The sequence below is a fragment of the Panthera uncia genome (genome assembly GCF_023721935.1).
Source record: "Panthera uncia isolate 11264 chromosome B2 unlocalized genomic scaffold, Puncia_PCG_1.0 HiC_scaffold_24, whole genome shotgun sequence".
In the NCBI taxonomy this organism is placed as follows: Eukaryota; Metazoa; Chordata; class Mammalia; order Carnivora; family Felidae; genus Panthera; species Panthera uncia.
The window spans coordinates 88,419,297-88,446,863 of NW_026057580.1; the positions used below are offsets into that span (position 1 = coordinate 88,419,297).

At 42.4% G+C, this 27,567-nt stretch overlaps 2 protein-coding genes and 3 non-coding genes across 5 annotated transcripts in view; 4 read left to right on the forward strand and 1 right to left on the reverse strand.

Annotated features, from left to right (window-relative positions):
* The window catches only part of SLC18B1 (solute carrier family 18 member B1), a 28,713-nt gene extending 15,228 nt beyond the window's left edge, over window positions 1-13,485 (reverse strand). The window contains exons 1-6 of the mRNA XM_049652977.1: window positions 13,259-13,485; window positions 11,967-12,106; window positions 8,076-8,171; window positions 7,054-7,127; window positions 5,633-5,780; window positions 2,646-2,802 (exon numbers count right to left, since the gene is read on the reverse strand). Of these exons, the coding sequence (XP_049508934.1) occupies window positions 2,646-2,802; window positions 5,633-5,780; window positions 7,054-7,127; window positions 8,076-8,171; window positions 11,967-12,106; window positions 13,259-13,301 (658 nt within the window). The 5' untranslated portion in view covers window positions 13,302-13,485. The remainder of the gene's footprint in view (window positions 1-2,645; window positions 2,803-5,632; window positions 5,781-7,053; window positions 7,128-8,075; window positions 8,172-11,966; window positions 12,107-13,258) is intronic.
* A 10,935-nt stretch (window positions 13,486-24,420) lies between these two features.
* On the forward strand, window positions 24,421-27,162 carry RPS12 (ribosomal protein S12). The gene is made up of 6 exons (XM_049653000.1): window positions 24,421-24,474; window positions 24,597-24,647; window positions 24,832-24,948; window positions 26,004-26,106; window positions 26,533-26,634; window positions 27,054-27,162. The coding sequence occupies exons 2-6, from the start codon at window positions 24,634-24,636 to the stop codon at window positions 27,114-27,116; spliced, it is 399 nt and encodes a 132-aa protein (XP_049508957.1). The 5' UTR covers window positions 24,421-24,474; window positions 24,597-24,633; the 3' UTR covers window positions 27,117-27,162.
* On the forward strand, window positions 25,176-25,248 carry LOC125939219 (small nucleolar RNA SNORD101). The gene has a single exon (XR_007462971.1). It is a non-coding gene; the product is annotated as a small nucleolar RNA SNORD101 (small nucleolar RNA).
* LOC125939235 (small nucleolar RNA SNORD100) lies at window positions 26,363-26,439 on the forward strand. Its single transcript, XR_007462987.1, has one exon. It is a non-coding gene; the product is annotated as a small nucleolar RNA SNORD100 (small nucleolar RNA).
* On the forward strand, window positions 26,799-26,928 carry LOC125939231 (small nucleolar RNA SNORA33). Its single transcript, XR_007462983.1, has one exon. It is a non-coding gene; the product is annotated as a small nucleolar RNA SNORA33 (small nucleolar RNA).
* Window positions 27,163-27,567: the final 405 nt, after the last annotated feature.

Genomic DNA, 27,567 nt, shown 5'->3' on the forward strand with positions numbered 1-27,567 from the left:
AAGGAGACTCCATTTGGTGAGTATTTTGAACTGTTTATTAAAGATGTTCATTAGTCACGTTTAAGATATAAATTATAAAAGACCAACTTTAATTGGTTATATTTACTTGCATATAAAAGGTATTATGGATTTACGCTATAAGGTAAATTATTATGGCAGAAATGGTCCCCTTCTCTAAATCCAAGGTGGGAAAGATGAGAAATCATAATGAGAGTACATAAGAACGTCCATGGCAACAAACACGTAATGAGTTTAATTAAACTGTTGCAGAAGCCCAAGCAATGAAAACCTAGGCTGATCATCTGCTTTAAGAGACAGATGCGGAGCTTTTCCAAGCTACTCAATCACTCTCTCTGCTCCCCACAATTCTGACATATTCTTTGAGAGAGACATGAGCCCCTGGTTGACCTGGCCTGCCACAGGAAGCTACTAGTAGAGGCGAGGAAGCAGGGGAGGGAAACAGGGAACCCCTCAGGTGTGAAGGGGCAGGAAGCATGCTGATCACTGTAGCACTACTTACTGAGCATTTATTCCGATGACCGAGAGGCTTCAGAAGGATTTCCCAGAAGAGGTAATACAAGTTAAGTTTTGAAGGATGAGGAGGGATTAGAGTGGATGCGAAAGGGACAAGTTTCAGATCATGTGACTCCTCTACTGGGATCTCACAACAGCTTCCTCACGGCTTTCAGGATAGGGCTCACATTTCATAGATTTACAGATTTTTAATAAGAGGATTGGCACGTCCATGACTGTGCTTTAGAAATATTTCTTTAGAGCAGTACAGGAGAGGGGACTTGATGCACAGATACAAAGGATGAGAGAGAGGGAGGGACCAAAGTTGACTCTAGAATCATGTTGGCTACGAGTCTAGAATGCGGTCAAGGAGTGGGGTAGAGCTTGTAGGACACAAAATTCTGCCAATATCATCAAAATAAAAGACAATTTAATCGTCAGGCTTCTCTCCATAAGCTCTCCCAAAATACTAATTTTATTTAACTTTTTTATTTTTTTAATGAACCATTTTAAAAAATATTTACGTATTCATTTTTGAGAGAGAGAAAGAGAGTGTATGTGTGAATCGGGAAGGGGCAGAGAAAGAAAGGGAGAGAGAATCCAAAGCAGACTCTGCGCTCAGAGTGGAGCCCGATGTAGGGCTCGATCCCACACCCTGGGATCACGACCTGAGCTGACATCAAGAGTTGGGCTTTCAACTAACTGAGCCACCCAGGTGCCTCCCAAAACACCAATTTTAAAAAGTACTCCTTAATGAGAACACCTAAATCTATACTTACATGCTTTACATTATCAATCTCAGAGATCTTTTTATTAATACCAGTTTTTTCCATTCAATCTAAATAGAAGGTCCTTCCATAGATAACCAGTGTTTGCCAAAAAGTTTGTTCATAAAAATGTAGCTAACTGGGACTTTGTTGAGTTCAATGAAAATGCCAGGAGATTTTAGTTGAGGATTAACAGAAATGAAGAGAAATGACCATCAAGTAACTAGGCTGGTGGCAACCAGAGGGGGCCGCAAAAGATTGTCGGGGGAGGGAGGAGGCGAGGGGAGCAGGCCAGGACTCCAGGAGAAACAGATATCGGGGCCGGTCCAGTGCCTAATCACACAAGTTCTAAATACCCTGCCCTACCATTAATTAATAAACACAGTCTTTCCCCCATACAGTGTGGTAAAGGGCGAACGTGACTCTTTTCCCTGCTCCATGACAATGCGACCTGGTGTCAGTGTCTTGATTATCGCTCCATTGTTCATCTGTGAACCAAGCAACCAGGACGCTCAACCACAGAAACCACAGTAGAAGAAGTAGTTGTACTTCTCACAAGTAGAAACCACCGTCTTACATGTTTCAGCACGGTGGTGCCTCTCTAGAAACATTCTCTGGCTCTCTCCTCTCTAGCCTTCAAGTTAGCTCTCTAGCTCTGTTCCCTTCGTCATCGGATAAGTGTAAAATGCCAGCTATGTCACTAGGCAATCTTGCTTACAGTGAGAATAACCCTTGCCTGGTACAGAAGAAACTGTACATGAACCTGCACACCATGATTTGTGCCTCCCTGAGTGTTCTGACTCTTGTACCCGGCGCGTCCCTCGTGGTGATCCTGAGAGCTATGTCCAGGGAGTTGTTACAGGACAGGCTGACTCTTACGGGGTGTGAAGGTTTGAAGCCAGAGTGACCCCCCATTACTGCCTGATGTGGCCCTGTGTCCTTGTACTTGGGCTGTGCTGCACAGGCAGCTGGGAGGACCACTGGGGAGAAGGTCAGGCCTTGCCCTCCCGTCTGGTGGCCTTCCAGGAAGACAGTGCCATGTGTGGCCCTTGGTAACTCGTCATTCTGAAATATTTAATTAGGTCCAAGAACACCTCTGGTGGACACTTTATATGGTGATGTTTTATGACAAGGAATTAAATATTCGTTAGTTCTAAAGGTCAGAAAAAAACTGTAATATATAGAAATTCACATAAACTACCTACAGCAACATTTCTCAAAAGAGAATCAGCTCTTTCAGGGTACTCTAGAAATCTACCATGGAGCATACAAGATGAAAGTGAGTATTGTTAACTTGGTCCCCTATACATGTATAAAAATACTTCAATTTAGGATTCTTAAAGTGAGTAATAAATGCAGTCTTACCATAATTAGGTAAAATGTACATGTTGAGTGGTACCATCAGCAGAACTATGCATCCCAGAAAGATAAAAGGCACCTCATAGCCAAAGGATTGATACAAGAAGCCACCTAAAGGGGGCCCTAACACTAGTCCCAGGCCAGAAAAAATCTCAAGACTTCCCTAAAAATGGGGGAAAAAAAGAGAATTGAGTCAATACAGTTGGTTTGAAGAATTCACAAATAAAGATGTAATGGACGCTAATTGAAAAAAAGGCTATCCACTTCACAATTTACACACCCAAACCCACACAAACCCAAGATGAACCAAAACTTTAAACATGCATATTGAAACCACAGAAGTACTAGAAAAATAAAATATGGGAGGAGGTTTTGTTTTTTTTTTTATGGTGGGGAAGTTTTTCTAATTATGACATAAAACTCAGAAGACACAGAAGAATCATAAATCTGATTACATGAAAATGTGAAAAAACTATGGATGTTAAGCACATAAAAAAGACAAATGAAGAATAGTAAAAAAAAAAAAAAAATACTGACAAAGGACTAATTTCCCCAAATATATCAAAAGAGCTAATACTAGTCAATGGGGGAAAAATGAACAACCCAATAGGAAAATGAGCAAATGCTACAAACAGACTATTGACGCGTGAAAGAAAATGCAAACACGTCTCAGGCATGTAAAAGAAAGCTCACCCTCACTTTAAAAAAACAAGTAAACGGTTAAACCACAAGATAACAATTTTTACCCATCACCCATCAAACACTCCGCTGGCAGGAAAGTGAGGAAAGAAGCACGTTTGGACACGGCTGGTGAGTGAACACAGGAGGGTAATTTGGCAAATCTATCAATATTACAAACGCACATACTCTCTGGCCCAGAATGCCATTCTGGGAATTGAATTTATATGGGGAACCGTAAAGATGTGACATGGTGCATGCACAAGCTTGTGTGTTATAGCACTGTTTGCACCAGGAAAATACGTAGACAATCTCAATATTCATCGACAATTTGAAGGAACTATGGATGTATGTTACCTCCATCTAGTGAAGTACCGTATACTGCTACTAAAGGGAGGTAAAGAGTAAGAAACTCTTCACCCATAGGCATAGAAAGATCTCCAAGATGGTTTCATTGTTAGCATATCAGCCAGGTTCTGAACAGCATAGAGAGTATGTGACCACGAGTGTAAAGAAAACAAAGGGGGAAGGAATCATGCCCTGCGTGTGTGTGTGCACTTGTGTGAGCGTGTACATACATGTTCATACACACATGGAATCACTCTAGAAGGAACCGATAATCCCTGTTGCCTTCTGGGAGAACGATGTTGGACTGGATGCCTGGACAACAGGTGGGTCTATGAAGCTTGAGGAAAAGTAACATATAGAATACATTCACTATATCCTCTATTTCCTTTTATAACTTTTGAATTTTGTACCATGTAGAAGGCGTTTATTAAAATTAAAATAAACAAAACGGTGTTATGGAAAATATTTTACCATTAAAAAACTCTTACAGAAATTGTGCCATTTTAAATCAATGTAGTCTTTAGGGGTGTTAAACAGAGACTGTGGTTTGCAACCTCACATCCTCCCTCAGACCTCAGAGAGGACACGAAAGTACTCCACTGGTAACTTTCAATTTCCTAAAGAATACAGGAATTCTCCATGTAAGCACCATGAAGCCATCCAGAACAACCACCGTGTTAGGGTGTCAGTTTTTGGCCACAGTTTTTATACAGAAACTCAGTACGGCAACATTAATTTCCCCTGTCGACCAGAAAATCAAATGGACTCCTGTCGTCGTCACAGGAGTTTCTTGGGCAGCACCTTCCAGAGTGTTCCACAGAACGGCAGCTCTTTAAGAGTTAAAAAGTGTGGCCATAGTCAAATCGAGTTGGGGAAAATATCTTTACTACAGGATTTCTCGGAGTCTTAATACACTCCCGTGAACTGGATGTTTCTAAGTTGGAAGGGACATATGCTCCAAACATTTTACCCACAAAACCTTATTTTACAGAGCATGTCAATGGGCTCATGTTCTCCAGAACCCTTTCTGAGAAATGTTGTTTCTGGGAAATGTAAGCAGTACACCTATCACAGTGGCCACCACTGCGTGCCACAGGGCTGTACAACCCAAAATAAACCTAAGCAGCTAGCTAGCCGGCCGTAGATATAGATATTTAATTAAAATGGGAGTAAATAACGATCTCCACAGCAAATAGTGTACTTAATGGCCAAAGCTATAGTATTAATATGGGCAAAGGAGGAAATTCTTGGTACTAAGCCGATGAGGCCCTGAAGTCTTAAGGACAATTATTTGTTGGGAGGGCTGCATTTGGTCTACTATGCAAACCACACGTCCTTCAGAAATGCATGGGTCCAGAGGAGACAGGCAGGAGAGAGCCTGCTTGGGGTGAAGGAGGCAGTAGCCAAGAGCTGGGACAGAAATCTGGTACATCACCAATGCCAGGCATCCAGGCACCTAGCCAACATATTATGTTAATACAATGCTACCAAGTTCTGGGTTGGGGGGAAAATAAGAAAGTACTCGGCAAACGGCACAGAGGCAGGGAAAGGCTTTAAGATCTCTAAGATTCCTTCCATGAATCTGGGAAGAGTAGAGGAAGGACATCAGTATATACTCAAGTGGCCACTAGGGATGACTTTTCTAAAGCAAAGGAATGCCTCCGGCAGCTCAGCCACAATCTGGGCTATGGAGAGACAACAAAATACTACTGGACAGGTGTTGTTCTTTTAAGTGGTAGACTCTAAACCCAGGAAGAGACCTAAATAAGACTAATGGTATGTTCAGTGACAGCCCGCTGCTAGAAGCAGTAATTGGGGTAAAAGGTAACCAAAACACAGAAAATAGAAAAGAAAAAAAAAAAAAAGGGCAGGTCTAGAAGAATGGATTTCAGCTTTAACTTGGAAGGACAAACAAATACTTTAGCCTACGCTAAAAGGAAAACAGGAAAAACGCGCAAAATACATACCAACACCGTGGCCACACTGTTTGGAAAAGCCTTTGCAAGAATAGAAAAAGACGCAGTTATTGCTGCCGCAAAGCTGACTGCGTCTGCTATTCTCACTAGAAAACACATAGCGGTAAATACTGGTCCTTCTGGAACTTGGTCCAACACACTAAAAAAGAACAAGACAATTCTCAAATGCCAAGTTGGTTTGTCGTTGTTGTTGCTGTTTTTTCCTTTTTACCGCTACTCACTGAAAAGAGTAGTATCTCACACAGTTATTATAATAAATCTCTTCAGAATATGAATGTTTTCAATTGCTTTATTATACAAAGGGAAGTCTCTTTTTGGGGGGGAGATGGGTAACCATTTGATTCATAATGACAGTTTAGTCGCCCTTTTCTGATGCAATTGGCCGTTTAAATGATAACACTAAATTAGTTTCTCTGAGATATGCAGAATCACTCTGACCAGAACACATACAAAAGAAAGACTTCTTAGTTTCAGGTATCCCTCAGTGGTAGGACTCAAACCTTGGGGGGGGGGGGGGGGGGGGGGGGGCAGAAAATAGAAGACCATGCCCCTTCCCCTGCCAAAAAATAGAAAAAGGAAAAGGATAAAAAAAAAAAAAAAACCACTTAGTTTGACACGAAGGCTTCCTAGCTTACTTCATCATAATCTTACAGCACTCTTCCTTCTCCTATGTTCCCCAAGAAGCTGTGTAGGCTCATCTATATTATTTGCCACTAGGCTGCTGATTTAAGGATTCTTAAGCTTAAGAATTTCCACAGCTATTTTGCCTCTATTTTCCCTTTTCCTGGAAATAGCAACGGAGGGAACCATTCTGAAGTGAGCATATGACTCAAGCCTGGCCAATCAGAGTATCCCCTCCCCTGCATTAACCTTGATGCAGGGATAGGTCACCAACAAAGATCAAGCCAGGGGCTCCATCCTGTGAATCTCCTGGAATTCCAGGAAAAGTGGCATTCTCTTCCTCTGGGAGCTGCTGGAGAATTCTTGCCACCACAAGCAGACAGCTTGTCCATGAACAAAGCACAAGAAGAGGAAAGCAAAACTGGGAGCTTGAGATAGATTTCCGATGGCAGTATTTTAATATGCGTGTCCTGATGTTCTCTAGCTGATTCTTTATTGCACTTTCTCTGCTCGAGGCAAAATGTATCTGTGACTCCGAAAAGTGGGTTAAGTTTCTGTCACTCCCACTCATAGCAGTCCTAATGAACAGATTCAGAAGCCACTTAATGCTCAGTCCTTAGAAGACTCTGTCCTTCATTAGTCCCATCCTCTAAATCACCCAATAGCTACACGCTGAGCCCTCAACAGATAATCAATGGGACGGACTGACTTAAAGAATTCATTAACATTTTAAGCTGAAGATAAATTATGAAATCTGTTCAAGCTCCCAAACAGATCAGAGCATGACTTACCCAAAGAGAACTGTAACTCCTCCTGAGACAAACATTCCTGCCACAAACATAAATTTTGCTCCAATATGTACAAGCTATAATAAATGTCAGAGAAGAGTCGGTAAATCGACGACTGTTACAAGTCTACATCCAGATAAACACAAACCCACTGTATCAGGAAATATACAAGATTTGGGAAACATATGTTTGGGAAATATAGTTAATGTAATATTATAATAATTCTTTTTCTTTTTTAATTTTTTTTCACATTTATTTTATTTTTGAGACAGAGAGAGACAGAGCATGAATGGGGGAGGGTCAGAGAGAGGGAGACACAGAATCTGAAACAGGCACCAGGCTCTGGGCTGTCAGCACAGAGCCCGACGCGGGGCTTGAACTCACGGACCGTGAGATCATGACCTGAGCCGAAGTCGGACGCTTAACCGACTGAGCCACCCAGGCGCCCCTATTATAATAATTCTTTAGTGGAATGGCAACACACATTGCTTAAAAACATGGAAGAAGCAAAAAAATCAATCAACCCATTACGATAAGCAAAATAAGTCAGTCAGAGAAAGATAAATACCATATGATTTCACCCATCTGTGGAATTTAAGAAACAAAACAAATGAGCAAAGAGAAAAAAAAGAAAAGAAAGAAGCAAACCACACAACAGACTCTTACTATAGAGAACAAATTGATGGTTACCAGAACGAGGTGGGGGCGGGGGGGGGGGAATGTGTGAAATAGGTGAAGGGGACTAAGGAGGGCACTTGTTGTGATGAGCCCAAGGGGTTATATAGAAGTGTTGAATCACCCCACTGCACACCTGAAACTAATATTACACTGATGTCAACTGAAATTCAAATAAAAACAAAAAAAAAATCAATCAACCCTATGAACGGAGTTATCAACAGGAGCGTATTTCATAAAATATAATGGTGGTTATTTCTGAATCAATGGAAATTCGAGGCCTATAGATTAGAATAGGTCATTACACAACTTTCAAAACTTAAAATGTTCCCATGAACTTTAATACTCACGTATTTTCCAAATACCAAAGATGCCAACAAGTCAAATAAAGCATAACATCCAAAGATCATACCGGTAACTGTATTGCTGGCTCCTTTCTTTTCAGCCTTTAAAGAAACGAAAAAGGAAACAAAGTTTGACAGACAAATTAGCATCAGTGAGGAAAAATGGAGCTATCAGATCAGAGCATTGTTTTCTTATAACCTTTATCTGTGTAGCAATTTTCAAAGATTATTATTTTAAAATAAGCTGGATGGGGAAGGAAGGGAAAGTATGGTAAAACCTAGTCTCTGACATGGAAACTATTCACTCAACACACCCCTAAAGAACTGTTAGCTTTACAATCTTGAGAAAGGAAAACAAAGCTGGCAGCAACGTACTTTGTGATTTCAAAAATAAATTGCAAAGCTGAAGTAATTAAAACAGCATAAATACAAACATATGAAACAGATTAGAGACCTTAGAAATAAACCCACACATATATGATCATTGATCTTCCACAAGGGTGTCAAGGACACACAACGAAGAAAGGATAGTCTCTTTGACAAATGGCGCTGGGGAAACGAGACATGCACCAACAAAAGAATGAAGCCAGACCACCATCTTACACCACTCACAAAATCAACTCAAAAAGACTTAAACGTAAGACCTGAAACTGTCAAACTCCCCAGAGAAAATATGGGGGAGGAGGTGCTTCTTGACATTGGTCTTGGCGATGGTTTCTTGGATTGGACACCAAGAGCTCGGGCAATAAAACCAAAAGTAGACAGATGGGATGAGAAGTCAGCTATCCATAAGCCAAGGAGAGAAGCGGGAACAGACTCTTCCCTCACAGTCCTCAGGAGGAACTAACCCCGTGAACACCTTCATCCCAGACTGGTGGCTCCAGAAGCCACCCAGTTTGTGGTACTTTGTTATGGCAGCACCAGCAAACTAAAACAGGTACCTCAGAGGGGAGGTTATCATCGAAGGAGTCAATAAAGATGTAGAAAGAGCACTCATGGGTCAAGCCACATTATCCACGTTCTTTGCTTAATAGATATGATAAGTATTCTAGAGTTTGACATTACTTATATAATGGCCTCACAACTAACATTTACTGGCCCCCCACTATGAGCCAGAATCTCTATTATTAAGCACTGTTTTACATGGTTTCTAGCAACAATGAAATAAAGGATATATTTTTAGTGGGCCCCATTTTATAGATGAGGGTACAGACTTGCAAAGTTTATAGGGTCACAGAAGCCATGACAGTTTCCATCTTGAGCAGGTTCCCATGTTCACCATAGAGACAGGATGGTGACTTCAGATATCCTAGAATCACATTCCACAGCAGCAGCTAAATATGACTTTTGGAATGTGGATCCTGCTTCACATCAGTAAGCAAGAAGAGCTATTAAAAGCGATTTCTGGTTCACATGTTATCCTGTGACAACAAAAGAGGATGCCAGAAAAAGGAGGACTAGAAATAGGAATCTTACTCTAGAATTTAAGAAGGGCCCTGTTTTTCCTTTGCCTAATTAGCTCTGGCTAGAAGGAAGGAAAACAGAGCATGCAGGAGGAAGGGTAAGTTTTTCCAGTGTATTTGTCAACCACAGGGTTCTAATAAGAAGCAAAAAGGAAGAGCCCACTCTTTGTATCTAGACCTTTTAAAATTAGAGCGCTCTCTCCCTGCCTCTGTTTTCTTTCCTTCAGCCTTCCCTCTTGTAAGCAAAAAAACTAAATCAAAAACTTAAAAGTATAGCATAGGGAATATAGTCAATAATACTGTAATAACTTTGAGGATACCTGGGTGGCTTAGTTAAGCATCCGACTTTGGCTCAGGTTGTGATCTCGCTGTTCCGGAGTTCCAGCCCTGCATCGGGTACCCCCACTGAAAGTGTGGAGCCTGGCTGTCATTCTCTCTCTCTCCCTCTCTCTCTCTGCACCCCCCCCTCCCCCCGCCGCTCGCTCATTCTCTCTCTCTCAAAATAAATAACTAAACTTAAAAGATACTGTAATAACTTTGTATGTTGACAGATGGTAACTACACTTACCGTGGTGAGCACTGCATAATACACAGAATTGTGTATTTGCTATGTTGTAGACGAGAAACTAACATGGTACGTCAACATTTTGTCAATTTTTTTTAAAAGGGATTGGAAACATTATTAACAAAATCGAAAGACACACATCTGTAGTCTGGTGTTCCTTTGTGTGCATTCCACTAAGCAGAAGCTAACATTAGTTGCTCTAGTGCCCTGAAGTTTGAGCCAGCTGCCCAGTTTTCAGCCAGGAAATGCCCTGCTAACTGGGCATCATTCTACTTCCTCCAGCTCCTCTCTGCCGTAACTCTGCAGGCTCCACCCATCATTATATTTTCCAAATCCCAAAACTGATCAGTCTCGTCTGTCTTGTTCTGATAACTTCTCACCGACTAATGTCTCCAGCATACGCGTAAGGACCCCTGCATTCTAGCTCTGTCTCCTCCCCAGACCTGCTGCCTCTTGGACCTCACTCCACCTCAGGCTCAAGCCACATCAAGTTGTCTGCTTTCCCGGAGAAACGTGCTATTCCCTGTGCTAATCCCATGACTATCTCAAGTGATTTCTTTCCTAGAACACCCCTGCCTCTGTGGTTCACCTTGAGAGCTACCTTGCTGAAGACCAATGTTTTTTCATATTGTCTCACTCCCAACTGGCAGACAAGAGAGGGATATTTTCCCGATCTTTTTTCTGTCCTAATGCATCCAGTGCCTGCACACTCTAGAGTGGGAGATGGTTACCCCTCCCACTCCCACTCAGTAAATAGAACCGAATTGAGCCAGTCGCTGAACTTCTGAGTCTTGTCTTCATTGACAACATGATGGATGGCATTCTCACTACGCTGCCTTAGGGAGTAGCTGCAAAGACCAAATGGGATAAATGTGTGGGAAATCACACTGAAAACTAAAAAGCACTGTATGGGTACAGAGTCACATTGTTCCTTTGGCAGAGAAACCATATCCATTCTCCTTGGTAACACGAAGAATGGCGGATGGGGCACCTGGATGGTTCAGTCGGTTAAGTGTCTGACTCTTGATTTTGGCTCAGGTCATGATCTCACAATTGGGGGATCAAGCCACTTGTTGAGCTCTGTGCTGAGCATGGAGCCTGCTCGGGATTCTCTCTCCCTTTCTCTCTGCCTCTCCCCTGCTCGCTCTCTCTAAATAAATAAACAAACAAACATTCTAAACAATAGAAAAGAACACATGGGTATATCATCTCCATGCAACCAAGCCAGTTGCAAGCCATAGTTTCATGCTATGTCCCACTTACCTCCAGATTCCAGGTGGATTCTCTAGGGGTTAATTCCCTGTGAGTCTGTGCCATGAACTATAAACCCTAACACCACATAAAAGGCAATGATTACAAAGAGCTAATCAGTATTAACCAGAATTCTTCCTTGGGACAAACCATTGCCATTAGATACCATCAGAAATTCAAGTCAGAAAAAGGGAATTTAGTGGATCATGTCTTCCTAATTCCAAAAATATTAATAAGCGAAAAACTCCAGGAGACAGACTTCCTGTCTCAGCACAGACCTTTTGCAGTAACACTCAAATCTCAGTTACTCAAAGCACCCCCTTTGTTTCAGTTGCAGAAACCAAACAAAGATTTATAAAACTACATGGTAAGCAAAGCAATCCTCAGAAGGTCAGTTATATTTAGGTGAGTTATCTCCCTAGAGGATATTCTTTCTGACTGGATTGTTTTTATATCTGGTGTCAAATATTCTGTCAGAAGTCTTTCTGTTTACTGAAGTTCTATGCATCATCTTTACTAAATGCAGAGTTTCACATTTCACATATTGTAAAATGAAATAATGCAAAGGGCTTTTTTTTTAAAAAAATTAGAGTTCATAACAATATTAAAATGTCTCACCTCCTTGGGGAAAAAGGGTCCAAGGATAGAATAGCACATCATAGAACCCAAGTTAATGGAAGCTGCCGATATCAGCACAAAAAGCTGTTCTCTTGAAAGCTGTCTGGATGTCTCTCTTGTACCTCCTGGAGGGCCATCACCTTAAATGCAAACATGCTACAGTCACAGGCATGTAATTGGGACTGCTGATTGAGGTTGACACATGTCACTTCTGTGCCATGTGAAGATAACATATGCTGAGCTAAGGGCTATTTTGAATATACCACATTTGATAAAACGTCACACAAAATCTGGTACAACACTGTCATTTTGAAAACACCTCATTTTCAGGGCAGAATTTATCAAACCATCTGAAATCTGTTTTGCCTTCACTATTTCTTCCACCTTTGGTAAATTCCTTCAAGAAGGATGAGGCAACAAGGTGATATCCAAAGGGTTCTACTCTCTAAAGCTATTCTCTAACTATAATGAAGTTACCAGCCTCATACGTTCCATGGACTTAACAGTGTTCTAAACATGTCACCTTAGCTGTTGGTTAAGCATTCTGGAGTAGTGTAGAAGTCAAGTGAAGTGTAAGGGGGAGAAAACAAGCTAAAATATTCAATTGGCAAATGACATCTTACAATGGTAATGCTCCTGGAGAGACAAGTCCCATAAATCGGTAAATCAATACACATTTTACACTAATAACTGGCCTTTTGCAACGATCATTTTCATACTTATTCCCAAGGCTAAATCTTCATCTAACTTAAAGACAACAGGTCAATTACTCAGTTTCAAATATTCAGTCATTTTTAAGTTCAATGGTTTGGAAAAAAAAAGAAATTTAAGGAAGAAGACTATACTTGGTTTGCTCTACTTTTCAGAGGTTGTCATTGCGGTCCAGGAAAAAAAAAGAAAGAAAGAAAGGAAATCTGTGCAAGATGAGGAAGTCTCAAGAATCTTTGTAAAACTTCTGGAGTAGATGAGGAAGAGAAGTGAAAGTTAAAAGGGGAGGAACAACAATGGAATGTTTTACCTTTGTCTAATGGCATACTAATTTGAATGCATTTCCAATCACATGGTAATTTATAAAAGCAGCGCTACAGAGCAAAGTCTTGAGAGAACTCTCTCTCCCGGGCCCTGCACTTTAACCCCTTGCAGAGAGAGAAGCTCTAACCCGAACCCCACCCTCAGGCCCCAGGCTTTTCGAATCTCTCCGAAACAAACCAAGCTAAAGCTAATTCAATCGTGGGTAAAGGGGACAGGACCCACGCCACCGAGAGGTGTCCGTCCGTGCCGCTATCGGTCACCTCCGGGGAGGCGTGGGCCCTCGCAGTCCCCCGACGCGTCCATGCGCGGTGCGCGATGCGCGGTGCACGGTGCACGGACTCCGGCGCCGGGGCTCCTGGGTCCAAGCCCGCTCCTCGGACTCGACCTCGCACGGGCAGACGAGCCGGCGGCGCCTGTTCAGCCCGACCCAGGCATCGTCGCTTCGCAATGGGCAGCTCTGGGCCCGGAGCTGCTGGCAGCCGGGGCAGACAGCTAGGGGCTCCGGGAGGCGGGGCGGGGGCGGGGCGGGGGCGGGGGCGGGGGGGCGGGGCGGGGTGGAGCACCGCCCCCTTTTTTTTTTTTTTTTTTTTTTTCCCTAAAAACTCAGGCTACTTTAGTAATTCACGACCTTGGATATGTTTGGGGTGGGGTGGGAAAGGGCTAATCTACATTCCAGGTAGCTGAACCCCCAAGTTTAAAATGAGTAAAGTGTATTTCTACTAGCAGTAAGAAAGGAAGCGTGTATAGGCACAGAAGAGCTACAGTGCCTGAACTGAAAGGTGCTAATGTGAATTAAGAAAATTAGTCCTCATGGGGCGCCTAAGTGGCTCAGTGGGTTAAGCTTCCGACATGGGCTCAGGTCAGTCCGACGTGGGCTCAGGCCATGATCTCACAAGTTTGTGAGCTCGAGCCCCGCGTGGGGCTCTGTGCTGACAGCTCAAGAGCTTGGATCCTGCTTCAGATTCTGTGTCTCCTTCTCTCTCTGCCCCTCCCCCTGCTTGCGTTCTGTCTCTCTCTCTCTCTCTCTCTCTCTCTCTCAGAAATAGATAACCATTAAGAGAAAAAAAGAAAATTAGTCCTCATCAACCCCAAACACACGGTATTTATAAAAGCAGTGCTACAGAGGAGAAAAGTCTTGAGAGAACTCTCCCAGGCCCTGAACTTGAACCCCTTGCAGAGGGAGAAGAAGCTCTAACCCGAAGCCCACCCTCAGGCCCCAGCCGTTTTGAATCTCTCTGAAACAAACCAAGCTAAAGCCAATTCAATTGTGGGTAAAGGGGACAGGACGCACGCCACCGAGAGGTGTCCGTCCGCACTGCTCTTGGTCACTTCCGGGTGAGTAAACGACGTAGTGGTTGTAATCCCTTAAATCATACGCGAGTAAACTTGAAATGAATTGACTGGATTAACTGATGTGAAGCACCCAGAGTAGAAAAATATTTGCAAGAATTATGGTGAATGTCAAGGAAGCATAGCTGGGAGTACACCTGTCGAGGCAGATGGCCTGAGTTCCAAGACAAGGCACTTACTTTCTGTTGGTGACTTTGGAGGACAAGGTCAATTTCTCCACGTGCACAATTGGGGCACTGATGCCTGGCTTGAGGGTGGCTGTGAGCACTGGTGATAAGGTCTGTAAAGTGCTTGGAGCTGGACCACAAAAGCCGCCACCTTACTGTCACCATCACAACACTCCCTGCTCGCACCACACCCCACCTACACACACACTGAGGCTTCACTTATCTTCACCTTATTTACTACTTGGGAAGAGCTAACTATCTGGGAAATTCTTGATTTGGGGCCAAGATAAAATTTAAAAGACTATCCAATGACCACCTTGTTCCAGGCATGGTGAATTTAAAGATGAGTAAGCCCCAACCAGCCTCAAGTAGCATACTTCCATCTAGCAGGTAAAACAGATGTCTATTAATAATTTCTTATGATACAGTGAACTCTGTAGAAGCATATTGGCAGAACTATTTACTTTGGCTCAACCAGTCCAGGGTGGCTTCCTGAGGAAGAGAGGTTACCTTGGGTCTGGAATTTTATGCAAAAATTCCTGGGTAGGTAAGGAGAGCCTCAGAGCCATACTAAACAGAAGGATTAGCATTAGCAAGGTTCCTTCCAGTGGCTTTCTAGAATCTTTATGATCTAACCCCTGCTGGCTTCTCCAATCTATGTTCCCTCTTCAATCTAACACCAAACTGTAAAGGAGATTTTTTTTTTTTGCATTATTTTTTTGATGATTACATTTCCTTTTTTGTTCTCTTTCCAGACTGGCCCTCTTATTTATTAATTCTCTTCTACTTTTGATCTCTTACTGTTCTTGGTCCACCTGATAGGAGTTTCCCCCTACTTTATCTTCCAATCTTTCAGCTGGATTTTTCATTTCTGTTGCCATTTATTTCTATCTCCATTCCTTTTCCTCTCCCCTCCATCAGCAATCATTTTTGCATCCTTTAAGATTTTATCTTTAAGTAATTTCTACACCCTACATGGAGATTGAATTTACAACCTGAGATTGAGAGTCCCATGCTCTACCGACTGAGCCAGCCAGGTACCCCATTCTTATATGTTTAATACAGCTCTTTTTTTGTTGGTATATATTTTCACAAAATGTGTATTCTTTTTTTTTAATTTTTTAAAAATGTTTATTTATTTTTGAGAGAGAGCGGGAGCAGGGGAGGGGCAGAGAGCGAGGGAGACACAGAATTTGAGCTGTCAGCACAGAGCCTGACACGGGGCTCGAACCCATAAACCGTGAGATCATGACCTGAACCAAAGTCTGACACCCAACCAACTGAGCCACCCAGGCACCCCCCCATAAAATGTGTATTCTTATTTTGCATCCATCTACCTTTCATTTATATAAAGTGTATTGTCGCATATATTCATATTCCTAACTTTCTCTCCACTTCTAATCCCTACTTCCTACCTTCCCTCCACACGGTCAGTATTACAGGTTAACATATTATCATATTAGTGTTCCGTGGTTGCTGTCACAAATTACTACAAACTTGGTGGCTTAAAACAACAACACAGTCCTGTAGGCCAGAAGTTCAACACTAATTTCGCTGAGCCAAAGTCCAAAATGCTCTCATCTCAATACCTTTAACTGAATCACATCTGCATGGACTTTTTTTTTTTTTTTTTTTTTTTTTTTTTTTTTAACAAATGAGGTAACATTTACAAGTTCCAGAGATTAAGATGTGGACACATCTTTGGGAGCCATTTATTAGTCTACCACAAGTATCCACTCACTTTTTTTTTATACTCGTCATAAACATATGGACACATATGGAACCTTTTTTTTTTTTACAAACTAAAATGGAGTATTTTATTCCATTGGAATGCTATTCCCCCAGATAAATTCATTCTTGGAGGATCTTTTTATTGGATATAGAAGTATGAGGAGAAAGTTGTTATCTTTTAGCCTCTTCAGGACATGTTTCTACTGCTTTCGGTCCCCATAATTTCTCAAGAGAAATCGGTATAATTTTCCATGTTACGTACCTTTTTCTTTTCCTGGCTGCTTTTTGGAATTTTCTCTTTGCGTTTCAGTAGTTCCCCTATATGTGTCTAGATATGTGTCTATTTGTATTTATACTTCTTGGGGTTCACTGAGCTTCTTGAATCTGTAAATGTGTGTGTTTCATAAAATTTGGGAAGGTTTGGGTCATTATTTTTTTAAATGTTTTTGTCTGTCTCATTCTTTTGCTTCCTGGAACTCCAATTGCAAATGTGTTAGAAATATGCATTTAGTTATATATATGTTAGCCTTTCAGATTTTGTCCCACAGATCATTACAGCTGTATTTAGTTTTTCTCTCTGTTCTTCAAGTTGGATGATTTCAGACTGATCTAGCTGAAAATTCATTGAGTCCTGCTTTTGTCATCTTCAGTCGACTGCTAGCCCTTCCGGTAAATGTCTCACATGTTATTTTTCAATTCTCAAATTTCTATTTGATCCTCTTTTGTAGTTTATACTTTTCCTATTTGCTCATTCACTGTGAAAATTATTATTTTTTTACATTCTGGAGCACCTTTTTAATAGATGCTTTAAAATGCTTGTCTGATATTTTAACATTTTGGTTATTTTGTTTGGTTGGTTGTTTTTGCTCCGTGCCAGAACAGAGCCCAACGTGGGATGTGAACTCACAACCCTGAGATCAAGACCTGAGCTGATATCAACAGTCAGACACATAACCGACCGAGCCACCCAGGTGCCCTGGCATTTTGATTATTTTGGATTCAGTATCCATATTGCCTTTTTTCTTATGTATGAGTCATATTTTCCTGTTTCTTAGTATATGTAATAACTTTGTATCATAGCAAGGACATCATGAGTAATATGTCACAGGGACTCTGGATTCTGTTGTATTCTTTCCAATAATATTGATTTTTTTAAAAATTTCACTAAGAGTTCACCTGCCTTGACTCAAACCTTGTATCTGTTTCCCTAGTGGGAAGCAGCTGAAATTGCCATGCATTTTGTTTGTCCCTGGCTGCGATTCTAGGAGTCTGCCCCATGCATGTGTAGTTCAAAAGCCAGCCAGAGATTTAGGCAGAATATTGGCCTCCACCTTTCTGAGTCTCTCTGGGATTTTCCCCTCCTCTCCATTTCCAGTAGCTGTGGTTGTTCTAAACTCTGCCCTCTGGGTTTTCAGGAAGTAAAACTGACAAATCTGGGCTATTAGTTGCCCCATAGGGCACTGACTGGGTCTGCCCTTATACTAGAAGCCATAAAAAAGGGAATTTAGCCACTGCTATTCTTTTTTTCAAGTGTTGATCACCACGATCCTCACCACCCCCCCACCCCCACCCCCAGTTCTGTCTACCTCTGGTTACTGTTCAGTGTCTTTAGGTAGCTGTTTAAAAAAAATTTAGGCTTACATTTGTTATCTGCAAGATGGTTAGTCTTGCAGAAACTCCTAGTAGTTATGCTGTATTTTATTAAGCTAATAACCTGTGATGTATTGGGTGAAAAATCTCCCATACAGTCAGTTCATTTGAAAAGCACTGCCTTTGAGACTTTTCATGAGTTCTTAGAACCAAGATCCCTAGAACCACCCTGTGTCTGGCATTCCTCAAATCTGATTGCTCAGCAAACCCTTTAATTCTCTGAGCCATCCAACAGCTTACCAGTAAATTCATTTTTTTTTTTAAATGTTGGCCATAGGTCATTCGGTTGTACCCAAATTACCATAATTGGTACAGTATTATCCAAATTTTCTACAATGAACACGCTTTGTTGTCCTAATACAGAAAAAAAAACAACAACAACCAATAACCGTCATTTACAAATAAAGACATCATCTATAACTTGGATACAGAGGAGGGAAGCTGGCATCAGCTATAGCTCAGTGTCATGTCATGAAGTCATATGATTTCAGAAAATGAATACAGCAGACCACATAAACGTTCGACATTTGTTCAAAGTTAAATTATTGTTTCAAGATGATGACATAGAATGTCCAAACCAAAAGTCTTAAGAACATCTCATTCTATTACATTTTGCAGCTGAGGTACTTGAGGATCAGAGACTAAAAGTATTTTGATCAGAGCTACAGACTCAGAAAATGATAGAGAGGAGAATCAGGGTCTGCTCTCTTGGCCACTGCTCTTTTTCATTTACAAATTACCTGTGTTGCTGGGTACATAATTAGATTATTCATAAACTTTAAGTATTATCTCTATTTATCTTCCTCAGTATGTTTAGTTTCCACAATCCTGCATCAGCCCTGTAGCAAGCAGCTATAGCACCCAACCAAGTCTGGGGAACAATAAAAATAAGGACTGAGAAAACATTCTTAGTAACACTTAGGAAAAGTTCGATGAGAATCACACAAAACCTTCCAAATATACAACCTCGTCACATAGGCTTCCTAGTTAGCGTTTCAATCACCTCACCCCCTTCTCCCCTATCACCATTTTCCCCCTTAATAAACTAGGTTTTCCAATTAAAGGCCTCAGAGATTAACTTTACAAGCTACTACCTACAGTCTTTATTAATTCATTCCATTCTTACTCGTCTAGTTCCTTATTTTCTTTCTTATTCTCTTCCCTCTTGCCAACCTTTCTTTCTCCTTTGATTTTACCCTTGATATGCTGGGATTCTATCCTCTTTGGCCCAAACCTCTCTTCAGCTACAACTAATTTTCTGCAGTATGTTTAAAACCATATGCTATGTAAGCCAAGACTAGACCTCTATGTTCCCGAGCTGCAGCAGGATGATGGTTCCTGAGTTTTCTCCTATTTCTTAGCTCCCATTTCCATCCTTTGGGCTTTTTTTCTAGCCCCAAAGGTGGGGACATTTTTAAAGTTTTCGAATTAATAGTGGTTTCCTGGGATGCCCTAAGCCTCCAGCTAAGTCCTAAGAGATGTTAATTTATGCCTGCCGTTCTCCACGTGGCTTTCTTTTAGGTATGTCATCTACACAGTTGCTTCTTGAAACTTATTTCATTCGATGTGTTCATTTCAGGACACATTAGTTTACTGATTCCAACACGCAAATCATTCTACTAAGCGCTGTGTGGTTTAGGACAGGAGAAAGTAATAGTTAAGAACCTTTCCATATACAGTTATTTTCATACGAAGTTCTCTATAAGATAATAACTACAGGGGTAAACACTTTAAGCAACCATTCCATGTAATCCTCGTAACAATATCACAGTATTATCACAATTTGGCTGGCTCACAAAAGGAAGTAATTTGCCCAAGGCTACAAAGTGAGCTGAAATTTGGACTCCGCTCAGCTAGCTGGTCCCCACCTCTCCAAGATGTAAAATCTTTAACGTGCCTTGGCCCAGCTTCTCTTCCCAGCTCTTGTTTTCCAAGGAAGCTTGTTGAAGTTCAACTCCAAGATCTTTTCTAGCATTTAATCTGTCCTACATCTCTTCCTTCTTTGACATCTGTTACAGGCTGAATTGTGTTCCCTCAGAATACACATGTTCAAGTCCTAATCACGTCAAGACCCTATTTGGAAACAGGGCTGTTCTAGATGTAATTTGTTAAGATGAGGTCATACTAGAATAGGGTGGGCCCTTAATTCAAGATAACTAGTAGCCTTAAAAAATGAAAAATTGGGGGAGGCACCCAGGTGGCTCAGTCAGTTAAGCATCTGACTCTTAATTTCAGTCCAGGTCTTGATCCCAGGGTCGTGAGTTCAAGCCCTGCATTGGGCTCCACACTAGTTATGAAGCCTACTTTGAAAAACAAAAGAAAAATTTGGACACAGACATAGATAAGGAGACCATCACGTGAATACTGGTGTTTCATACTGCCATAGGAGAACACCAAGATTTCTGGCAAGCCTCCAGAACCCAGGAGAAAGGCATGAACAGATTTCCCCTCACAGCTTTAGAAGGAGGCAACCCTGGAGACACCCGATTTCAGACCGCTTGCCTTCAGAACTGTGAGATAATAACTTTGTTAAGTCACCAAGCTTTCGATATTTTATTATGGCAGCTGTAGCAAACTAATACATCTACACCTAGATCAAGAACCTAAATTTCTACTGCTCTCTTTTTCTGCCTTAAACTGCAATATTCCCTTTCTCCGTCTATCCAACTTTTTAGCATGATGAAGTAGAACCAGTCACATTGTTCCCAACTTGAGAGGTGAAGAGTCATCGCTGAATTCTGTGACCTCTCATCCACATCTGGGCAATCATCTGAATGGATGTAGGGTTGGAAGCATGAGCTTTGAAGTCCACTGGGCTCAAATACCAGCTTCAATATTTACCAGCTGTGTGATCTTCAGCAACTCTCTGAGCTTGCTTTGTTACTTTGTTAACAGGGGCTAAATAGACCACTGCCACATAGGCTCTCAAGGACGATCAAGGGAGAAAATACATGATAATTTAGCACACTACTTGGCATATAGAAAGTGCTAAACAAAATTACTTATTGTTTATTGTTCCTAAAGCAAACTTCAGAATTTAACTTTCATGTGTATTTCAGATGCACACTGGGGTACAGTCTAGAAGTATTATAATCAGTAACTGGCCTTTAGTCTCTATGTAACCATTGTCTTCCAACTGTTGGCAATATCTAAAGTTGAAAGGAGGTAAACTTAAACAAGTGAACTAGGAGAATTTATATTAAAGATTCCTTGAATCACCAGTGTGTCCTTTAAGCTCATTCCTGGGATTAGAAACAGCTATATTACTAGAACTTTAAAAAACAACAACAAAAAAAAATTGTAGCTCTGGTTTTAAGGAGAGAGGTTTATAACTGATAGAAAAGGTATTTATAAGGTGAAATATTAAGGCATAGACCCATGATATTTTAGACTACCAGCTTCTAGAAGACAGAAACCAACAACATAAGCTAAAAGGTACTTGTTTTCCCCCTATGTAAATATATTGTTTGGGAATGATTATTTTCCCCTTTTAAGTATCTTGAGTTTTTACCAAATTCTCACATTCTAAGATTTGTTTTGGGGGCGCCTCTGTGGCTCAGTTGGTTAAGCGTCTGACTTCGGCTCAGGCTCAGGTCATTATCTCACAGTTCATGAGTTCAAACCCCACATCTGGCTCTCTGCTGTCAGTGTGGAGCCCACATCACATCCTCTGTCCCCCCCCCCCCCGCCCTCGTGCACATGCGTGCACACTCTCTTTCGAAAATAAACATAAAAAAAAAGATTTAGGGGCGCCTGGGTGGCTTAGTTGGTTGGGCGTGGGATTTTGGCTCAGGTCACAATCTCACAGTTCGTGGGTTCAAGCCCTGCATTGGGCTCTGTGCTGACAGCTCAGAGCCTGGAGCCTGCTTCAGATTCCGTGTCTCTGCCTCTCTCTCTCTCTCTCTCTCTCTGTGCTCCTCCCTCACTCTCTCTCTCTCAAAAATGAATAAAAAGTTAAACTTTTTTTTTTTTTTTCCAATTTGGGTTTTGGGGGGGAGGGGAAGACATCTAATATGAAACCTAATGCTTAGCATATTAACTTTTATTAACTTTAATCACACATTTGCTGAAACTACCGCATTCTCTTTCAAAGATACAAATGCGGTATGATAACTTCCAAAACAGTCAAGGAGACATCTGTGCCTCTGCCCTTACTCTCCATTTCCTTCATCTTCCCTGTTTGGGATGCTTTTAATTGTTCTTGTTGTGTTTTCCCGTTTCAAATGTTGCCACAGCCTTCAATCCTTTGTCTTTCCACATCATCCCCACTCTCTGACCCCCATGCTGCTTTGTACCTTCCCTGTGGCCTTTAGGTATTCTAATCTTCGGTTCAAATCTTAATCCGGCCACAAACACGAGAGTGGCAGGAATAAATCTCATCCTTAAAAATCCTGCAGCTTTTTTTTTTTTTTTTTTTTTTTTAAGCAAAAGTTAACTAGGTAACTAAATCGCCAACTAAGTGAGCAGCATCCTTTTAGGAGGAGTTATGAGTAGAAAACAGCAGCTCAACACTTTTAAAATGGAAATTTGAAAACACACACAAAGCCAAAAAGGAACTATATAAATGTATTAAACTTCCAGTCTCTCTCTGTTCTGGTTAACTCTGCCCCGCACCCATGTTACCCATTTTTGTTTTCTTCACAGACTTGGGGAGTCTCACATTATCTGCTCACCGTATCCATGGTGCTGGCACTTATCAAACACCTAATAATTGCTGACAGTGATAGGCAAAAGATAGGATACAAGAGGCAGAGAGGGAAAGATTAAGACCTAAGGTCCTGGGTGGGGAAAAACACAAGTTTTGGAACAATGCAGAGTGTAGGCCCACAGCGAACCCCCTCAGGCACAAGGGTCCTCTTAAGAATCTAACAGACACTACCCACCCCCCAGATTTCCCTCAGAAATCTGACAAAAGGCCTGACTAAAAAAACGAAACCACAACACCGTGTGACCCACCAGGAAGGGTATGGCCATAGACCGCCCCTCATACAATGGAAACGAGCCAATCAGGAATGGACAACCCAGCGCCTAGTTATCAAGCCAATATGGGTAGGAGCAGAGAAAGAACCAGGGGGAAGGGAGGGCAACCAGAAGCTCATAAAGCAAGTACCCTTGCCTAGGGTCCTGGGCATTCACTTTTGAATGCCACCTCTCTGAAAGGAGGGCTTCCATACTTTTCTTCCTTTCTTACATTCTAATAAACTTTTGCCTGCTGCTCATTTTGTTTCCACCTCTTCATTCTCCAAAACCGCAAGACAGGAGCGCCTGGGTGGCTCAGTCGGTTAAGCTTCCGACTTCAGCTCAGGTCACGATCTCGCGGTCCGTGAGTTCGAGCCCCGCGTCAGGCTCTGCGCTGACGGCTCAGGGCCTGGAGTCTGCTTCCGATTCTGTGTCTCCCTCTCTCTCTGCCCCTGCCCCGTTCATTCTCTGTCTCAAAAATAAATAAATAAATAAATAAATAAATAAATAAAACAAAAAACGTTCAAAACCGCAAGACAATGATGAACCCCGGGTATCGACGTAAAAAAAAAAAAAAATCCTAAAACAACAGGCTTGGGGGCTTATCAGGAGAGGAAGTTCAAAAAAAAAAAAGGCAAAAGGACTACTGACTATATGCGGCCGTATTTCATATGTTTGCGTTTTGAAATGGGGACAGGAGAATGACCAATCAATGCAAAATTCAAAATGTTGCTTTCAGTAAAAGTCAGTTTCAGGGATCTCACATTCCACTCCTAACTCTTCCAGGTCTGTATGGCAAAATTCATGCCGGATTTCTCAAAGACTACGTTCTCTCTTTACTATATCCCGAACCCAGTTCCTGTGTCTGGCGTGTCGTAGGCGTTTTAAATGCACCTAATAAAATGCACCTACTGAATCCCGATCTGCGCGGGTTTACGAATTTCGGGAACAATCTGGCGTTAAAAACAAAACAAAACAATTTTAGAACCAACTGCATTTAGAAACTGTAACCAACCACCTAACCAGAGGTTCCACTTTAGTCACACAACGCCGGTAAAGAATTTGCGGCGTACTTAGCAGTGAAGACGTGCCGGCTTTCGTTTCACAACAAAACACGCACAAAACGACACACTCGCAGACGTCTAGAGTAACCGAGAAGTAATGCGAAAGCGGGCCGTGCAGGAAGGCCCAGTTAATGGGTTCGACAGGAAATTACAAGGTACTGACTTAACGAGGAAGACAAGGAACCAGGGAGCTAAGACCACGCAGACGCGCGCTTGGCCCTTCTCGCGCTCCGTATAACCCACTCTCTGGGCCTCCGTAGGCCACGCCCCTGGCGAGGAAGGATGATGTGAGGCTGCCCGCGTTGGTGCCTGTTGCGCGTAACAGTGACCGGCAGCGGAGAGTCGGAAGACTAAGAGTAATCTTGCCTCGGATTGGCCTCAATCCGGAAATAGAAATTCTCGAAGCCCGGCACCACCAGAGCCACCTCTTTCGTGAAAGGGAGTGCACATGCGCCTAGGGGGTGGGGGTCCTGGGAAGTCCTTAAATACCGTCATGCGGGCGCGCACGACCTCTTTCCCTGCCGCCGCCGAGTCGCGCGGAGGCGGAGGCTCGGGGTGAGTTGAACGGTACTGGGGTGGTGGTTGTGGTGCTTTTGGCCGGGATTGGGTTTGCGCGGGGTTGTTTGTTCAGCTGGTGTCTTAATTTTTTAACCTTTTTTTCTTTCTTTGCATTACAGTGCGGTCAAGATTCGGCTCCATCCGTAACCCACCGCCATGGCCGAGGAAGGGTGAGTCCAGGGTCGGAGCCGTGGGGGCGGGGAAGGGCATGGGCAGCGAGCCTGTTGTCGGGTCTCAGGGTCAGCCGCGGCCTCCTAAGGGCGCCTGCTGTGCCTCGTTTGTGATTTTTGAGTCCCAAGCCGTCCGGTGGTGCGTGGGGAGTTTAGTGATGGTTTTGACATGCTCCGTTTTCAGCATTGCTGCTGGAGGTGTAATGGACGTTAATACTGCTTTACAAGAGGTGCTGAAGACCGCCCTCATCCACGATGGCCTGGCACGTGGAATTCGCGAAGCTGCCAAAGCCTTAGACAAGTACGTGTATCAGTCTCAATACTGTGGGTTGTTGGAACCGGAACAAAACTGCAGCCAAGGAGAGGAAGCGTGAAGTTCATGGTGTTAGCACAAAAGTTCTGAATGGCATCCGTCCTACAGGAAACCTAGGAAAAGGTATCAGAACTCAGATCTGTGTGGCCCACCTAAAGTATGTGGGTTCGTTTGGAGTGGGGATGAGCGCTTTATTCTTAAAGCAAGACTACAGTGTTTGAATGATGACTTAAGTTGTCGGATACCCCTTCACTCTTTCTGTGAGTGAAACCTAACAGTCTGACAAACCTGTAGGTTGTGGGGCTGATTTCACATTAGGGGGCAGATAGGTATCCTCGAGTGAAACTAGAGGATTTCAAGCTAACGTTGCAGAAGCAACCGGACTTAAAAACGAGTTCAGAAAGTGGTAGCCGTAGAAACCCACGTAAGTACGAAATATTTGTAAAAACACCCGTTTAGGTTTTCAGTTATTTAAGTGGGCAAGACAACTGTGTGTGTTCACTATTGGAGTGGAGCATCCGTGCCCTTTAGGAATTTCTTACAGCCGGGTTATATTTTAAGATCTCTTAGTTCGCCTTGGTGTAGAGTGGCTTCTTGAACCCAGCGAAGTCGCACTCTGCCGGAAGCCCTTCAGGTCCTGGCGTGAAGTCCCTGCGCTGTTTGTACAATGGTAGTGCTGGGCAGTATTAAGTTTTTAGGCCGGTAGCCGGTAACGACTCCGGTGTCGTAGTTCGTTTCTCATACCGCCTTTTAAACGTGTAAGTGGCTCTCAGGAAAGGATTTTTCTTTGGCCACAGATGGGTAAACTGGTTGTATGTGAAGTTGGTATTTTTAGGGAATCACTGCAGGCCTGGTAGTTCTAAAGACGTGTGAATATATATGCTTTTTGACCGGCTTCTCAAACTGAGGCAGTTATGTTGTTCTCCAGTGGGGGTGCTGCTTGTGTTCCCCCAGTGTAGCCATTGCCAAGATAATTCTCGTAAAGGGTCGGTGGTAGTAGGCTCAGATTCGAGTTGCAGTTTCTGTTGGATTGTGCATTTCAGGCGCCAAGCCCACCTTTGTGTGCTTGCATCCAACTGCGATGAGCCTATGTATGTCAAGTTGGTGGAGGCCCTTTGTGCTGAGCACCAGATCAACCTAATTAAGGTAAGCTGTCCATTTTTTTGCGTTGAGAGATGCTTTAGCGTCGTGAAAATAGAGCCAGTTAGGGTCATGTTTGGGTTAAAGCTATTATACTGGAGCAAGTTCTGTATAAAGATGGGTCATTTCTGATGCTGTGAAAAACATGGCTTAAACTTGGTATTTTGGGCTAGTTTATGGGAATGCTTCATTCGTGCAGAATGAGTTGCTAATTTGGGTATTGGTACAGAAAAAAGTGGCAGTGCTTCTGGGTGATTTTGGTGCTGTACATGATGACAACTGGCTCCCTCTACTGAACTGCTATGAGGAAACTGCCATGTCACCCTATCTGACTACAGCTACCGTCTCTGTTTGACTTACTGTCCTTATAGTATTAATGTCTGCTGATATGGTGACCTTTTTTTTTTTCCCCTCTTAATTCCGTCCCAATAGGTTGATGACAACAAGAAACTAGGGGAATGGGTCGGCCTCTGTAAAATTGACAGGGAGGGAAAACCCCGTAAAGTGGTTGGTTGCAGTTGTGTGGTGGTTAAGGTAAGTCCGTTTTTATCTCTGGGTTGAAGGTTGTGCTGGGAAACTGCATAATTCTGTACTCAGTTTTAATTGTTAAAGTCCAGAACTTCAGCGAAAAAGATGTGTGATTTTCAACATTCGGAGTCCGTTTTCAGCTTTTCAGAAAAGGAAAATAGGCTGTAATGAAGCCGGCCAATGAATCTGCTTAGCTGAATGTGTTTCTGCAGAAATTTAAAAAACGCTGGCAATAGGAACGCCATGTTACGAGCCTTAAAGACCTTGAAGTCATTAAGGTCCCTGAAAATGGCTACAAGAAATTTTAGTGATGGGAAACATTTTCATAAGACACGAACTAGTTTTATAAAGCTTCACCATAACTAATGCTAACAACTTGGTAGAGTTATTAATGTTAGTTAAAAAAATTGCTTTTTATTTTTTAGGACTATGGCAAAGAGTCTCAGGCCAAGGATGTCATCGAGGAATACTTCAAATGCAAGAAATGAACAAATAAACTTGACTCTTGTTCCTCACCTGTTTTTTTTAATTTTTATTTTATTGGGGGCAGTAAAATAAGATCTCTGTTAGCAAAAGACAAAAGATAATCATTGTAAAATTAGCCAAATTACTGGAAGCAGGTTATTTGTCTCCTGGTGTCTAAATGAAGGCCTACTCCAACCAGTAAGTAACTTCGGTGTTGACAACTGAAAACAGAATGACCTGAGTAAAGTTGGCTTTGCAGTGATCAGTTCGTGACAGCCAGGGCTTCTTGGGTGGGTGCACATTCACCACAACTGAGGGTAGAACAGCCTAGGACCTGGAGTAATGGGCTGAGGCTGGTCAAGGGTGGGTGTGTCTTTGCAACTTGTGACAGCAGACTGAAGGTCACACTAAAGTATTAAAGCTCAGAAGCGGGATACTCCAGTCACAATCTGGGGGGGGGGAATTAGTGATGAC

Coding starts and splice junctions, on each gene's coding strand:
- RPS12 (XM_049653000.1), top strand. Junction 26,107..26,532: donor ACCAGATCAACCTAATTAAG/GTAAGCTGTCCA, acceptor CCGTCCCAATAG/GTTGATGACAACAAGAAACT. Junction 26,635..27,053: donor GCAGTTGTGTGGTGGTTAAG/GTAAGTCCGTTT, acceptor TTTATTTTTTAG/GACTATGGCAAAGAGTCTCA.